Here is a 15,477-nt window from a genome sequence, read left to right as displayed (position 1 = left end):
ACACCTGAAAACATAACGCCTGCGGCCCGGTGTTAAATCATGAGAGTTTTCTAAAATCTAAAATAGACATCTGCAACACAAAACATGAGTGTCAACAGAAATGCTGATTAGTCAGGTCAGATGAAGATCAGGAAATCACACAAGTGGAAGACGGGTGCAATTGTCATGATGTTATAACAAGAGCACACACTGTACAGTGTGATGTCTAAACAGTCAATGAAAACAGGAACATGAATAGTACCCGTGTGTGTGTGTGTGTGTGTGTGTGTGTGTGTGTGTGTGTGTGTGTGTGTGTGTGTGTGAGTGTGTGTGTGTGTGTGGACACTGTAAGGACTTCAGTACCTGGCCAGAGGATAGTCTTCATTTCCCTTCCTAATGGCATCTTCTAGCCGTCTGTCTCATCTCCAGTTTAATAGACCCCTTTCTCCTGTTTCCATCCGTTTCTCCTGTTTCTATGGGCACTTTAACAGTTTGTACTGTAAGAGGTGATGTGGTAATCTTTGTCAGTAACTTGCAGCAGCTGGTTATGTTGCAGATTTCCCTGTTATACTGATAGTAATGTTTAGACAGCAGTATGTCGACACTCACAACCCAGACAGCTGTTTATAGGCTATACATTCACATTGCATTACATTTGAACTTATTAACATGTTGACGAATGGAGTGAGTAATCTTCAAAGGGACAGTTCCCCCAAATAATAAATAAAATTTAAAAAAAAACTTTTTTTTTTAATCACATTGCAAAGTTTTATACGGACTATTTCTTTTGTAAAACACTGTTTACTTCTAAAGTTCATCAGTTATTTTTTCAGGAAAGACATGCTTTCATCATTGCTTCCATTGCATCAATGTAGAGGCAGAAATCTTTGGACAGGTAAAACCAAAACTACCTGCATAGTTCAACCACTAGTGGTAAGAGAGAAAATCTTTTTCTGTAATTTGGGTGGATCGACCCTTTCAATCCTAAACCACTAAGTAACTAGCAAACCAATGACTGAGTAGTCTGAGAAAGCAAATATGAAATGTACACATACTGGAAAAGTAACAGTGGTCAATACGACACAAATGAACAGCAGAAACTCTTTATTCTCAGTCACTCTGTAGCACATTGGCAGTGTGAAGCACAACATTTACTACAGTTTCAATTAAACACAGTTTGATCTTAGGGTTATTGTAAACTAATAAAAACAAAAAAGTTCAAATCCTATTCATTAGTTTCACTGTGCAAATTGTTGGAGCACAGATGAAGGTACAGGACAGTAAGGTGATGTAGAAAACACGCAAGCACAGTGTTAGAGTTTGAGGAGGTAGACTGCATCGTTGCAGCATGTAACTCTGCAACTTCACTGTCATCAGCTATCTGACTTTTCTGCTTCCCGCTCTGGTTTTGTCAGCCTCCTGTCATCATCCTCACTGTTTCACTCGCACGCGGCGTCTCATCCGCGCACCTACTCGTGGAGTGAAGCCAACCATAAGTCAAACTTGACTCAATGTCCTTTCTCGTGCTGATTCGTCACCTTCTCCTCACTCTTTCTCCTTAAAGCTGAAGTCACAAACCAGAGAGAGATGGTCAGATGGATAGCTAAAGGACGGAAGCCTGTTTGGTCCAATCTGTTCTTCAGTGGGCATGTCCAATACAGCGTCCACTCTCAGCATGTCCTGACTGTACCAGATGTAGTCCAGAGTGCTACAGCATTCGCCTGTAGGCCGAATCTTCCAGGTCGTGTACTCTGGCTCTGTCAAACCGTCTTTGCTGAGTTTCTTATAGGCCGAGTCCAAACTGAGAGGCGATGTGATAAAGTGTCGGTACACCTCCTCAGTTGGGATTGCGTTGAAATCACCGCAGATGAGCAGGGGAATGTCAGAGCTGGGGTCACCCGCGGGACCGCCGGCGTGTTTCTGGACCAGATTCTGGAGGTGTCGCAGGAGGTCGCAGCCCTGAGTGCTGCGGAGCCACTCCCAGCCAGAGCGGGCTTTCAGGTGGGTCACAGCGACGCACATACATCTCGCTGTGCTCCGACAACGTAGCAATGTTAATATGGCAACCTGTGGCAAGAGAGCAGTGTGTTAGAGTAGCCCCCTTGAGTAGCTTTTTATGAAAGAGAGTGAAATCTCACCCACCTGATTGGTTGGAATCCTCATGGCGGAGAGTCGTATGTTCACACTATCCAGGAGCTCGAATCGCGACTGATCGAAGAACAGTGCGCAGCCGTCAGGGCCATTGTTGCCCTCCACATCCAAGCAGGGCGACCAGGGCTTGGGGCAGAAGTTGCTGCTGTAACCCAGGCCTGCCAGCACCGGCTGGAAGGTGTCATAGTAGTGGTCAACTTCCTGCAGACACAGGATATGAGGTCGGTAGGTGAGGATCTCCTCTAAGATGAGATACTTCCTGCGGGACCAGCTGAGGGCCTCCAGGGGACACTGGACAAAACTGTCAAGTCCCTCACCCAGAGCTGAAGGACAGGAGAAAAGGGGAGATCTGACTTGAGTATTCAGTTTCACTTTAACACGAGCAGCCAAATAATGCTTCATTGTTAGGTTAGCAAGTCTTCGATCAGGATCTCCGCTACCATTTTGGAAACGGTCATGTTCTGAGACCTTATTCACTGAATGCAACATAGTATTACATTAAAGCTGCTGGAACTGAGCTGCAGAAACAAAAACATTAACCTAAAAGACACTAGTATCATCATAACTCACTGGATCTGACACATTCAAAATCATATCCTTTATTTATTAAGTTCAAATCTGTCAGTATATCAGAACCTACAGTTCAGTGTGATGTGATATAAAAGCCATGTACCTTGGGCCAGTATGTTCCATTGCATCACTCTAATGGGGCTGCTGGGGGCGCTGTCTCCATTATTAAGATGAACGAACTTCCTGTGGAAGCGAGGTGGTCTGTCCCTGAGGGCCTCCTCACACTGTTGAAGCAGGTCCGCTGGATCAAGGGGACACACAGAGGACCCCCTCTGCTCCTGCAGGACAGACAGACAGGACACTTAACTCTTACTTCAGCTGAGGGAGGAGATTTGAATATATACTGCATCTTCTGTGCCACTTTTGGAAAACTGCACTGTGAATAGAGGAGAAGGACTCACCTGGCAGAAATCTGGATCCAGGTTTGTGTCTGTAGGCTGGTGGGGGTCCGGGTGGGATGGAGGGAGGGGGAGAGGAGAGCTGCTGCTGAAGGCCCGAGTCACAGTGCTGTACAGCCTGGTGGCTCCTCCACCCATTGGACACACTGGTGAGGAAGAAAAACACAGGGGTGTGATTAACCAACCAACTTTGCCTGTCTGTCTGCTGATGGAGTTGAGAAGATAGTGTACAGTTCTTATTCACTGAAAACAGCCGCCTGCAACTGGAAACAAGAGGTGGGAGTGAACCAAAACATTAAAGCTACCGGCCACAAAAAAAACAAAAAAATAACCAATAACCTAAAAGACACTTAAATGTTCCAAAGACGTGAGCAGAACTGCAGAGTGGGGCGATCATAAAGGGGATTAATTAGGATGAAAAAATGCATGGGCATGTGAGGATGGAGAAAATTAAACATTAGGCATATCTGTTAGTCTAATGTCACATTTATGGTGCAGGAACTGAGCTAGAAAGATTTCTTAAATTTCAAACACATCTGTAAATGAATGTCTAGTAATACGTTTGAATAGCAGGCGGCACTGTTCTCCAAATCCCTATAAATCCTCAGATAGTTTATTCACTGTTAGCTGACCTTCAGCTCAGATAAACAGAGGGAGTGAGCACCTCGGGAACAGTCTCAGCTGTCTAGTTATCTTGAGCAGCAACTGCAACAAACCCCAGTTTTTCCTTTCTACCGCGTGTCTCAGTGTGATTACATGGGTGAAGGTCAGCTTGCCTTTTGTTCTAAAAGAACATCTGTCTGCTCACGTGTGACCTGAATCATTAATGCAACATAAAAATAAGGCCGATGCGTCACGACTTTCAGAGTATTAACAAACAAGTTTTAACAAATGAGCTGGCATTACATTTTTTTCCACATCACAGGCCCTACTGTTAATGTACAGTATCTCTAGCACTGTGGTGACACAGTTTAGACCTCTAATAACTGATTAAAAAAACAAGTGGGAACAAGCTGTAAACACAACAGCGACATGTCATCCCCTTGTCAAACAAAAACATTAAAGTTAAAAAAAAAAAATCTAAACAGTGAACTGAAAAATGCCAAAACACTGTTGGTTATAATTCTCTTTAGGTCCGTCACTATGAGCAACCACTTTCACATCACACTCAATCATTTCATCCATTGTTAATATAAAAATATTGATCAAAGCAGCTTTAAATGCCATGAATAAACTCTTATTGTTGTGTTACCAGACAGTTTTTTCATTAGAATAGCACTTCAGTTTTAAATTATAGGTTAGCAGAGGTGATGTTGTGAATATGCACCGTCATGTGTGCACACACAGATAGACACACACACACACACAGGCACACACACAGGCACAGGCACAGGCACCATCTGTTCCTCTAGTTTATGCCTCCATGAGTGTTTTGCGTGGTGGCTGCTTGTGGGAACTTTGAACAGCAGCAGGTCAAACCAAAGTGGGTCAAACTGACTGGTTGTTTTTGCCAAGAGACACCATGCTCACTCAATTCCAAATAAAGCAAACAATAAATAATAAGAATAATACTAATGTTATTTAAATGTCATAAACAGCATTAAATCTCCAACTGCTCTCATTTACAGCAATAACGCTAAAACAAAAAGTAGTAAAGATTTATGCTTTCATTTTTTAAAAGCAGACATATCTCAACTGATTAAATTCCAGCTAGAGTCCTGATTGCTCTCCACAGAGAATAGCCACTTTAAAGGTAATATGCAATGAGTTCTTCAAATCTTTGGAAAAAAAATGTTGTGCATGTTCATGTGCAAACTGAGACTGATCTTAGTTCTGTCATATAAATTCTGGTGACTAACTTCTCCTCAGCTCCTCTACAACAGAACTATATGATTGTAAAAGGAGAGATGAAATGCTGTTTGACCACTGATGTGATCCTTTCCACATATCGAACAAATCCTTTGGACCCTTTGTGCATTTAGATAAACATAAACAGACCTTTTTACTCTTTTAGACATTGATGGTATTATGTATTATAAATATTATAAATATAACATAATAGTAAAGTATCTATCTATCTAATATTATAATATATACATGTCTTCCACCTCAAACACAAACATGATCACGACTACAATAAAATGAAGAATAGCTGCCTCTTACCCATAGTTTCCATCACTATCCACGGCTATGTCCACTCTGCACTTCAGTAAAATGTCCTTAATGCTACCGTCACCCTCACAGATACTCTATGTTACTGTGAGCAGATTAAAGCTTCCTGGCTTAGCTCAAAGTGTTTTCACTTCAACAGGAGACGACGGCACGTGTTGTCTCTGTGTAGACGCAGAAATCTGACTCCTCATTGCTCACTGCTGCCTTTAAAACCTCAGCGAGGGTGAGAGAGAGGGAGAGAGAGAGCGATTAGGAAGTATAGACGTCATCAGACCATATGGAGTATTACAGGTCATGTGCTGAGGGAGAGAGGGATATACTGCGCGATCCAAACCGCTGCTCTCTCAGTCACAGACACACAAACACACACACACACGCACACGCCAGCTGAGTGTGTGGCATACATATTACAGATACATTCATTATACAGACTCATGTGGAGACTGACACACCCTTGCTTCAACACAAATATAGAACAAAAACACAAGTAACATGATGGACACTCATAATCATACATATAAAATTGTCATGTTAGTATGTGTCTACATAGATCTGCACAACGTGAATGTCCAGATTCTGAGTATGTTATTGTGTATGTGACTGTCCTGCAATAATAGCTTCCTCAGTTTGCATGGTGTAATAGCAGCCAGTCAGCTTATCGTTAAATATTGCATCAGTGTGGGGTGTTATTTTCCACACACACAACAAACACATTGTACTTTTCCAAACTTACAAATTAGTTTGATGATATTTTGGGGGTCCAATCAAAGTTGTTTATTGAACTGTACAATTACAACATGCAGCGTCTAGCATGGCTATCCATTCAGTCTTGTTAGAGCTGCATACGTTTACAGGTTGTGAACCGTTCAAACAACAAGAGTGATTTTTTCCGTGCTTGTTTTATTTAAAATTAGAGCCTGAAGGGGTAAATTTATCCAGGAATTCACACAAGAAAGCAGATATAGGGTTTTTTTTTTTATCTATTTCCCTCAGATTTAACTTGTACGCTCTTGGAGAGGTCCTGCCTCCAGGTTGAGGACTGCTGTTTTAAGGTATCACAAGGCAAAAAGGTTGCTAACCACTGTTATGGAGGGTTATGTGAAGTACAGTTTGCCCTCACTGCTCCCTCACAGGTTATTGTCTGCAAATTCTGTTGTTGTTAATGGCAGCTATCATAATGTAGAACAGGTTCAGTCTAGATGTGAGTCTTGTGTACATCAACAGAATGTGTTTAAAATGTTGCAGCAAACAGTGTTTTTGGCTTCACCAGCATTTTGTAGAAAACTGTGTGAAACGTGTTCCTCTATGAATATAAACAAGACAAATTCCTGCACTTGTGTGATCCAAACAGTTCTGATGTTGTACAAGCAGAGCCGTATTAATCCTCTCTACCCGGATCCCTCAATCCAACTCAATCGAGTCGAGGAGTGAATGTTTTCATCCTCCAGTGTATGACTTTGACGTCAGTGTGGCAGCACACAGACAATCAGATGTCGCCGTGATGAGGAAATAAAAGCTCTGTCGATTTGTAACTCATTTCATGTGCATTCAGACTGCGCACAGTCTCTTCACCGCAAGTCACAACAGTGATTTCTATGGTATGGATGTCATTCTTAAGCAGCAGGTAGTACACAGGAAAATAAATAATCTGCCACAAGAACCACAAACAACTGATATCCAAACAGACTGACTGAGAATTCACTGATAATGTCTGTTTGTATGTCTGTATGTGTGAGTGCATGCTGCTTGGAGCGCACTGTGATCATATCCTATGAACAACCTCTTATGCCCCCAGGCAGAATAATTTACTCTAGAGGACTGATTGAGTGCATGAGATGAGACCACGAGCAAGAGCGAGGTTCTATGTATATATGTGTATGTGTGTGTGTGTGTGTGTATGTGTGTAAGAGAGAGAGAGACTGAGTGAGTTGTGTGACTGTATCCTTTAGTGGCATATTGACATTTCCACATTGAAGGGCAGCTGCCTCATTACATTACAATATGTGGGTGAGATTTTATGTGCATGCGTGGTGTGTTCTGCAGCAGCTGATTCCAACAGTTTCATCATGCTGGTTGTTTATCTGTGATCTCACTGACAGTACCACTGCTGTGGATATAATCTGTGTATAATCAAAATCTGAAAACATTAACATTTTCAGATGTTGTGGAGAAATTTCTGTCTGGACCATAGTGTTGGATCAAGTGACAGGCCGACAATGTTATCCCTACAACCACACTAACAGCATAAAAAATAAATATAGCAATAAATATGTTTTGTTTACATTCATCATAAACTACAGTTATGGAGGTGAAACTGTAATCAGATTCATATACAGTATTACCAGTGTACTTATAAAGCCATTAAAGCCTGTTTTTAACTGCAAATAACCCTTATTAACACCACTCCCAAAATGATGCCATCTCTTTTTTCTTATTTTCTTACAGCTTGCACTAACACGTGCAGATGTATGTGCGTGTCATATCTTGGCGGACCTGACAGTGAACATCAATTACGTTATATCTAGTTTGTGGTGTTAAATTGCTCCTTACTCTCTGACCTTTAGACAGGCTGTCTCCTCCTCTGCAAAGCTGTCTCAACATAATCTACAGCATAAAGGAGCCACTCTGTCCACTTTGATCATTTACTGTGTCTTTTTATTACACGAACATCACAGAGCTTCAAAAAGCGCTTAGTTTGGAGTATTACCACCAGTTTGCTGGACTTTTTGGTATTTGGTAACAAGGATACAATATGTGAGAATATGAGAATAAACACAGACACAAACACACACACATTCTCTACTTTGATACATAATGCAGAGTAGATGTCAAGGTCATATTCAAGTTGGAAACTAATGTTCTTTATATCAGAGCTAGAGACCTCGAACTCCAATGTGTGAACAAAAGCAGTGTGCCACCTCTAAAGATCACACAGGATAGGAAACTGCCACCACTCCCAACCTGATATCATTACATATACACTTTGTTCCCTATTTACAGCCACTAAGAACATAAGTGTTGCAGGTTGTCTCTATCTCTGTAAAGACACAAAAAAGAATTGACTTTGGAGTATGTGTTATGACTAAGAACTTGTTATAACTAAGACCAATAGCACACAATCAAGCTTTTCAGAATAAAAGACAGTTTTGATCTCAGTTTGCAAAATATAAAACATTACATAAGTCATGGAGGTTGATCATTTTTTTCGACAGTGTCCTTTAGCTGACTGATAATGTGGCAAAATCCAAGTTTTCACATGACAATGGAAAAATGTATCTGTGCTTTGGCATCAACCACTCGCAGACATAAATACCGATATGAGAGGGGAGCTGTAGGCAGGAACAGTCTGACAGAGAGATCACCAGAGACAATCCAAGTTGCATACACGCAAAAAACATTTCTAAATATACGCTATGATATAGTCTGACCATACCAAAAGAGCCACAGAAGCTGTAGCTGCCACACCAAATGGCACGAAGGAGTTCAAAGCAAAGTTTACTACATGTTTATCTGACGTCTTACCTTCTTTACTGGAATAAACTGATGATTTCCGCTCAGCTCCACTCGTGCAGTAGCTGCCTTGTTTTTCAGCTGTCTTTATTTGCCTTTATGTAGTCCTAACGGCGCGTGAGACAGAAGCAGAGAATGTACCACTGTGTGCATGTGTCTGCATGTTTTTGTTCAGAGCAAAGTGGGTGGTTGGTTGACCCTCTAACTGCAGGGCAAGGTCACAGCGGAGAGAAATCTGGTCCCTTCTGCCATCTGCTGGTAGGAGCAACACAGGAAATAAGTGTCTTTTGTCACCAAACTTCATGCAGCAAGTCTGAAAAGAAAATAAGATAATTCACAGGGTTCAGTCATACTGAATCAAACAAAAATTTAACATGGCCACTGGAAAAAAAGACTGACAAACATAACAGGCAGCAGTTTGAGAAGAAGTGAGGCCATGTTTTGAATTTTACTGTTTTTCTTTAAAAATTTCCCTTTTCCATTTTGTTTTAGTTTTTTTTTTTTTTTTTTACACCCAATGTAACTCTAAAATAACAGTAAATTTCATTAAAAAATACTAAATGCTGTTATAGGGAAAAATCCTTAAAAAAATGCATGTGAACAAAGTATACGATGGAAATTACTGTGCATTTAATGACACAAATAATAAAAGGAGCAAGCAAACAAACAAGCGAGGTGCTAACTGTGGCCCTGGAGAGAGACGCTAACTAGACTCAACTAAACATGCGGTATACATGCAGCATATAGGGAATACAAGTATATTAGCATTTGACTAATGGAGCATCACCATAAGAGCAGAAGAAAGGAAAGACTCCATGGTGAGGTGAGTGACAACCTTTCCATTTCTTACACTGACTCCAAAATATCCTTATTAAAAGCAATTGGTTTTAATGACAATTCAATCACAAGTGAATAAAGAGAAATAGTTACCAAGTAGTTTCAAAAATGGCCCAACACAAACACTGAGGTACATCTGTTATTACATTAAATGAGCCCTCTGCTCTCATTATACATAGCTATAGCTATGTATCAATCTATAATAGCTACTGTATGTGCCAAATGATGTATATGAGAAATACAGCTACAAAAAAAGTACTACACTCTTGACCTGTTAAAAGACTTTGTAAACAAGTCACAGCAGCAACAGTAAATGTATACTTTTCAAATGTTTTGGACTAGCCACTGCAAATGAACATTTAACTCTGAAAGTGGTTACCAATGCTTCCAGGTGGTATGTCAAGGGAGAAAACTACAACACAAATATTCTAAGAAAGGCCTCAATTCAGGATGTGACTATCTGGACTTACTGGATCGCTTTAGGTTTCTTTATTATGGTCAGATCTTAGAAAAGCTGATGCATAGTAAATGCTATTCCATTTAATAACTCAACTCTACCCCAACCTGTGATTTACAGCAGTCAAAACTACAAAACTTACTGAGCACAGATTTAGAAATGAACTAGTATATAACTGATTAGACCTTCTTCAAACATGCTAACACGACATGTTGACTTGTCACATCAAAAAGAGTGTGTTGCTAAAAACATTAACAATGGCTCTCTTCCATTCAAGTGTCCTGACAGTGAGTCAGCATGAACAATACCAGGATCCTGAAACTGAAGCAGCTAAATGGGATTCCGCCATCATTAATTATATTAGATACACCTGTGATTGTAAGACATGTCAAATGTCTTTACTGAAAAAAGCCTATTGATAAGAAAAATTAGAGATAAAATATAAAGAATTACAGTGGCGTCCAAGTGGCTTAATGGTCAAGTCACATACCACATGACCACAATGTCCATGGCTCGATTCCTGGCCAGGGGACTCTCGTTACAGGTCATAGCCCTCTCTCTCTGCCCTTGCTTCCTCTGTCCCTCTTGACTGTCAGCTATCAATGATGGCAAAATGATGAAAAAAAAGTTTTTGCCCTCTTATCATAAACTATATTCAATTTTAAACCTAAAATTGACTGAGATCTAACCAAATAAAACACGTATACTTAACTTATAATAGTGGTGTCAGATTTTTACTTGTCGTGGCCGGAACAGCACAGGTGCTACTAATAACATTAACGATGGCTCGTTTCCAGCAATGAAGGCGATGCAGACATGAATCATATTATCACACCCACCTGTGTTTGACAAGTCAAAATGTTGAGATAAAGGTCTATGTCAACAATTACAATGAAATCAAATCAAAAGAATGAGTTTGGATATTTTTACTTAAGTCTACTCAGGCGAGTTGTTATTTTGAGTATTTTTATGTATATTTAGTCTGAATTAAAAAAAAACTTTATAGACATGTCTTCGTATGATCTTGTTGCGTTCACTTTTATTAAGTTTTTTCTTTTGAGTTAACAGGTTATCTAAATTCATATTGTCACTTGTTGTGGCATAGAACTAGAATCACTTTTATCAACTCAACTGTGCTGGTCTATAGTTGTTTTATCTCCCAGTCGTTTGCTGAAATCTAACATTTGCTGGTGAAGGAGTATGTTCACATTTCCTAACTGCTGTCTCCTAGTCTTCAAATGGTTCAACAGAGCACTCACAGACATCAACAGAACACCATCACTGTTCTGACAGTCCTCAGTTACCAATAAATCCTCTTTCCATGCTTCCTGTAAACTGTCACACAGGGCCTTTATGTCCTGGTTGAAATGGTCAGTCTCCTGCCAGTATCTGTCTTTGTTCCTCCTGGCTCTGCTAACATCCTCTGTCATCTGTCTGATACAGAGATGCAGCCTGCTGTTCTCCATTCGGACCTGCTCCAGTTTCACGCTGTTGTTGTAGATGTTTATTTCTACAGCTCTCAGCTCTGAGGCCTGTTTTTTGAGAACATCCATGTAACTTGCTTGCGTTTCCTCCAGCTCAGCCTTCATCTCCTCTTTGGGCTGAAGCAGACAGCTGGTTTTCTCCCTCAACCCCTGAATGGACAGCTCCAGCTCGGTCCTCCTCGACCTCAACTCAGAGGTGAGCATTTTCAGTCTCCGGTGCCTACTTTGCTCCTCATTCCATCTGGCCTCCACCTCCCTCAGTACCTCCTCTTTCTCCTTCACCTCCCTCTGCTTCTCCTCATTGCTCCTTGTAATGCTCTCAGTCTCTGCAGCGTGTTCCTGTATTTCCTGATGGTATTTGATCTCTGTCTGTCTGTACTCCACCTCACACTGGGTCATGTGGCTCATTAGTAAGTTGGCATCTGTGCTCTTGGGCTGGCGCTGGTGGAGTGCTGCCTCCTCCTGTCGCAGCTCCTCGTATCTCCTCCTGGTGTTGCTGATGTCAGAGGTCATTTTCGCCACGTGTGCCTCCTGCTTCCTCTTCTCCTCCTCAAGGAGTCGTCTTAGCCTACTCTTCTCCTCCTCAAGATGGCTGACGTTCTTCTTCTCTGTGTCCATGTTACCACACAGCTCCTCCTGATTCCTCTGAAATACACGCTGGTTGATCGTGTCAGCTTCCAGCAGTGCTCTGATCTGCTTGTCCATCTCTTTGATGTCCTTCTTGTGTTTGACTATGGAGGCAATCCTTTCCTCCAGCTGCAGCTTGGACCGCTCAAGCTGCTGTGAGACGTGGAAATACTCTGACCTTACTTCACTCTCTTCATCATGATGGTGCTTGAATATCTCATAAATTTGAGCCAGGAGGTCTTGACAGAGCAACCTTGATGCTCGACCCTCCTCGATTTTACCCTCAACTGTGGAAATTTCGTCTTTAAGACGCTGAATGGCCAGGCTGAACGCTTCTCCCAACTCACGCAACTCCTTCTTAAGCGTTTCTCTCTGTTCCCTCAGTTCTTGATGTTTTTGGGTGTCCCCCTCCAGCTGTTTCTCAAACTGGCACCTTGATGCTGTTAGTCTTTGTAAATTGCTCTCTAGCTTGGCCATATCAGCCATTAGCCCTCCCAGATGGATATTGGTTTCTTGTCTCTTATCGTTAACTCTGTCCAGCTCTGTTCTGTTCCTCCTGATCGCTTGCTTCTGCTGCTTAGTTTTCCCATTTGTCTGATCCACTTCTCTGGACAGGTTGTCTTTTTTCACAGTGGAAGCCTCTCTCTCGAGCGCCATGTTTTGCTCCAGGGTTATTTTGTCCTGTTCCACAACAGCAATGCAGGACTTCAGTTCCTCTATCTTCTCCTGTGTCTGATCCAGCTGAATTTGCAAGCCATATTTTAGGGTGATTTGATCATTCAGAGCAGCAATGACCTCTTCATGCTCACCTTTAAGTTGTTCTCGCTGAGGGTACAGTGCTTCGTTTTGGCTCAAGAGAGCTTCCTGCCTCTTCACAGTGGCTTCTTGTAGCTGAGAGACTGTGTTTAGGTCTTTGTGCAGCTGCTCTATCTCCTCAGCATTAGATGCACGGGCTGCTCCAACGTCAGCCATGATCTCCTGGCTCATTCTTTCACGTATGTTGTTAATTTGATGTCTTAGCTTACTGTTTTCTATGGTTTCCACTTCTAAATGTTCATGGGCAGCACGTCGGTCCGACTCCAGATCAGTAATAGCAGCCGTCATCTCTGCCAGATGGGGGCTAGCTTCAGGTGCGAATGGTAGTCCCTCCTCTTTCATCTGTTTGTCCAGTTCCTTTAAATGCTCGAGAGCAACCATAACGGCCGGGAAGTCGGGGACCAAGCAAGAAGCCATTTCTTTTTAATCCAAATGTGTTTTGTTTTAGGTCTTTGTGTGTCTTTTGCTCGAGAGCGTGTCTGCTGCTTTAAAGTTCAGTTAGTTTCCACCTGCGGTAACTTGTGAGTGCAGTCGCCATGGCAACAGCTGGCCCACCACGAAGAAGGAGAAGAAGACAGCATGCTACGGCGAGTCAGCGAGACCACAATGTTTTTAGCCGTGGCTAACCGTCAGCTAACCGAGGAACCAAGCGACCGCTACCACTAAGCTTGTAAGTAACCACAGGAAACTAATGTAAACTGAAGTTTAGATAGACACGACACGGAGACCTCTGTGTTTGAAGCATGAAAAAATACGTAGTTCTACCAGTGAGCTTTTCGGATCTAGTGTCCTGAAAAACACAATGATTTAAATGTTGAACGCTAAACAATGGGTTTGGTGCTTACCTGAAAAGTGTCGCAATTCCTGAGCAGACGACCAACCGTTTGGGATTACCCTCGTTTACCCAACATGTGTATTTCACAAGTCAGACGTGCTTAGTATGACAGCTAGCGTCCAAACTGGGCGGTGGTAAGCGAGTATTGTATATATGGGAAGCACCCCATGCAAGCGTCTGTGTTGCCAGATTTGAAGATTTCACGTAATTAGATTGAAAAGGAGGATCTCAGATATTTGTGGGAGTTGCCACAAAGTTGGTTTATATGTATTTTCCCAAAGAACTTAAAATGAAAAAACGAAAAAGCCTCAGTTAGTCCTACCATTGAAGTTGTGAGTCATACAACAAACACACTGACTTGGGAGATGGATGGACTGGTGGTCTCACCATTTGAGCTTCTCTCACTAGTGGAAAATGGTAGTATTTTATTGGCTTTTGAGCTGCTTTTGAAAAACACGTTTTACCTCTGATTTTCTGATAATTTAATCTTGTCAGAAAGACCTACACAAGACTGGATTGTGGCAAAATTTAGATTTGCACCCCTACTCTAACCCTTTGGCCACTTTTTTTATCTCTCAGGTACAGGTCAGCCCAAAAAAAACAATATTCTAAAAAAAAAAAAAAAATAGAGCTGTAACAATTTGAAGCTTGTTCACACAACTCATTGCAGAAAACCTGCAGAGCTGTTCTTTGTTTTTTTATGTCAGATTGTTTTGCAAAATCTATACACACTGTTAAAATTAGTTTTTTGACACACCTGAAATTAAATCTAATCATGTTTTATGAAAACATTGAGAGCGTGGATTAAGGTGTATTGGGGAAAGGTCTCACATGGAATACCTGCTAGCGCAACACTTTTATACTGGCAATGAAAACTATAGTGTTGGTACTCATAGAGAAAAGAAAATTAGTAACATAGCTAGTCACTTACTCACAAATCACACTCAGTCCTCTTGGTTACTTTTGTTCTTCAGACCCAAAATAACAAACTCAGAGTGATGCCTCAGCATTTTTTGTCCATATGTAATCACTCCAAATGAACTCAAACTCCTCTTAGGCAGACTGCTTCAACAGAACTGAGTTTGGTTTGTTTAAAAAGGACTGTATGTGAAACACCCTTAGAGTAGATCAAAAAGTGGACCAACAGAAAAGGGACTTGTGGTTCACTTCAGCTCTGATGGAGCCTCAGTCCTCTTTCTGCTCACATTATAGTTCCTATGGAGCTCTCAGACCTTTACTGCTTTGGATTATGGGTAGCTTTCACAGAATCGATAAACTTGCCCTTTTGGGGCTTGACCCCTAATAATATAGGTATTAAATCTAGACTTTGAGAGTAGATTTTGATGTCCTCCTCCATAAGGTTTGTGTGTTGTGGTGCATATTCCCAAACAAATGTGCAATTAATCAAATTACCAAAAATGTATTTGTCAGACAGTGAGCCAAGGATCTTTTGGGCCCTTAAGGTTCTGGGGTCTTAAGGCAATTGTCTGCTTTAACTGGTTAGTAATCAAGCCTTGGTCCTATATTAATTTAAAGCAAATTTATACTCCTGATAATCCATTCTGATGGTTTTTCATTTGATACAATAAACCACATTTCTTTGATGCCTGTTAATGTTACAAAACTGGCCAAAGACACAGT

The 15,477-nt window shown here is 41.4% G+C and overlaps 2 protein-coding genes across 4 annotated transcripts; both read right to left on the bottom strand.

The window, feature by feature from the left end:
* Positions 1 to 1,055: 1,055 nt before the first annotated feature.
* On the bottom strand, positions 1,056 to 13,951 carry LOC111229271 (nocturnin-like). 3 transcript variants are annotated; one of them, XM_022755528.1, is made up of 6 exons: positions 13,847 to 13,951; positions 8,793 to 9,093; positions 3,102 to 3,244; positions 2,804 to 2,978; positions 2,122 to 2,453; positions 1,056 to 2,046 (listed from the first exon to the last, which is right to left on the bottom strand). In XM_022755528.1, exons 3-6 carry the CDS (start codon positions 3,234 to 3,236, stop codon positions 1,525 to 1,527), a joined length of 1,164 nt encoding a protein of 387 aa, XP_022611249.1. In that variant the 5' UTR covers positions 3,237 to 3,244; positions 8,793 to 9,093; positions 13,847 to 13,951; the 3' UTR covers positions 1,056 to 1,524. The 3 variants fall into 3 exon arrangements, with proteins under 3 accessions (XP_022611249.1, XP_022611250.1, XP_022611248.1); XM_022755529.1 differs by having other exon boundaries at positions 8,793 to 9,035; XM_022755527.1 differs by lacking the exons at positions 8,793 to 9,093; positions 13,847 to 13,951 and adding an exon at positions 5,262 to 5,466.
* Positions 11,202 to 13,418, bottom strand: LOC111229443 (coiled-coil domain-containing protein 175-like). Its single transcript, XM_022755776.1, has one exon. It carries the CDS (start codon positions 13,416 to 13,418, stop codon positions 11,202 to 11,204), a length of 2,217 nt encoding a protein of 738 aa, XP_022611497.1.
* Positions 13,952 to 15,477: the final 1,526 nt, after the last annotated feature.

The sequence above is a fragment of the Seriola dumerili genome, unplaced genomic scaffold (assembly GCF_002260705.1).
Source record: "Seriola dumerili isolate Sdu_G_001 unplaced genomic scaffold, Sdu_1.0 BDQW01000230.1, whole genome shotgun sequence".
In the NCBI taxonomy this organism is placed as follows: domain Eukaryota; kingdom Metazoa; phylum Chordata; class Actinopteri; order Carangiformes; family Carangidae; genus Seriola; species Seriola dumerili.
The sequence above is the reverse complement of the archived record's forward strand: the minus strand, read 5'-3'. Positions and strand labels throughout refer to the sequence as shown.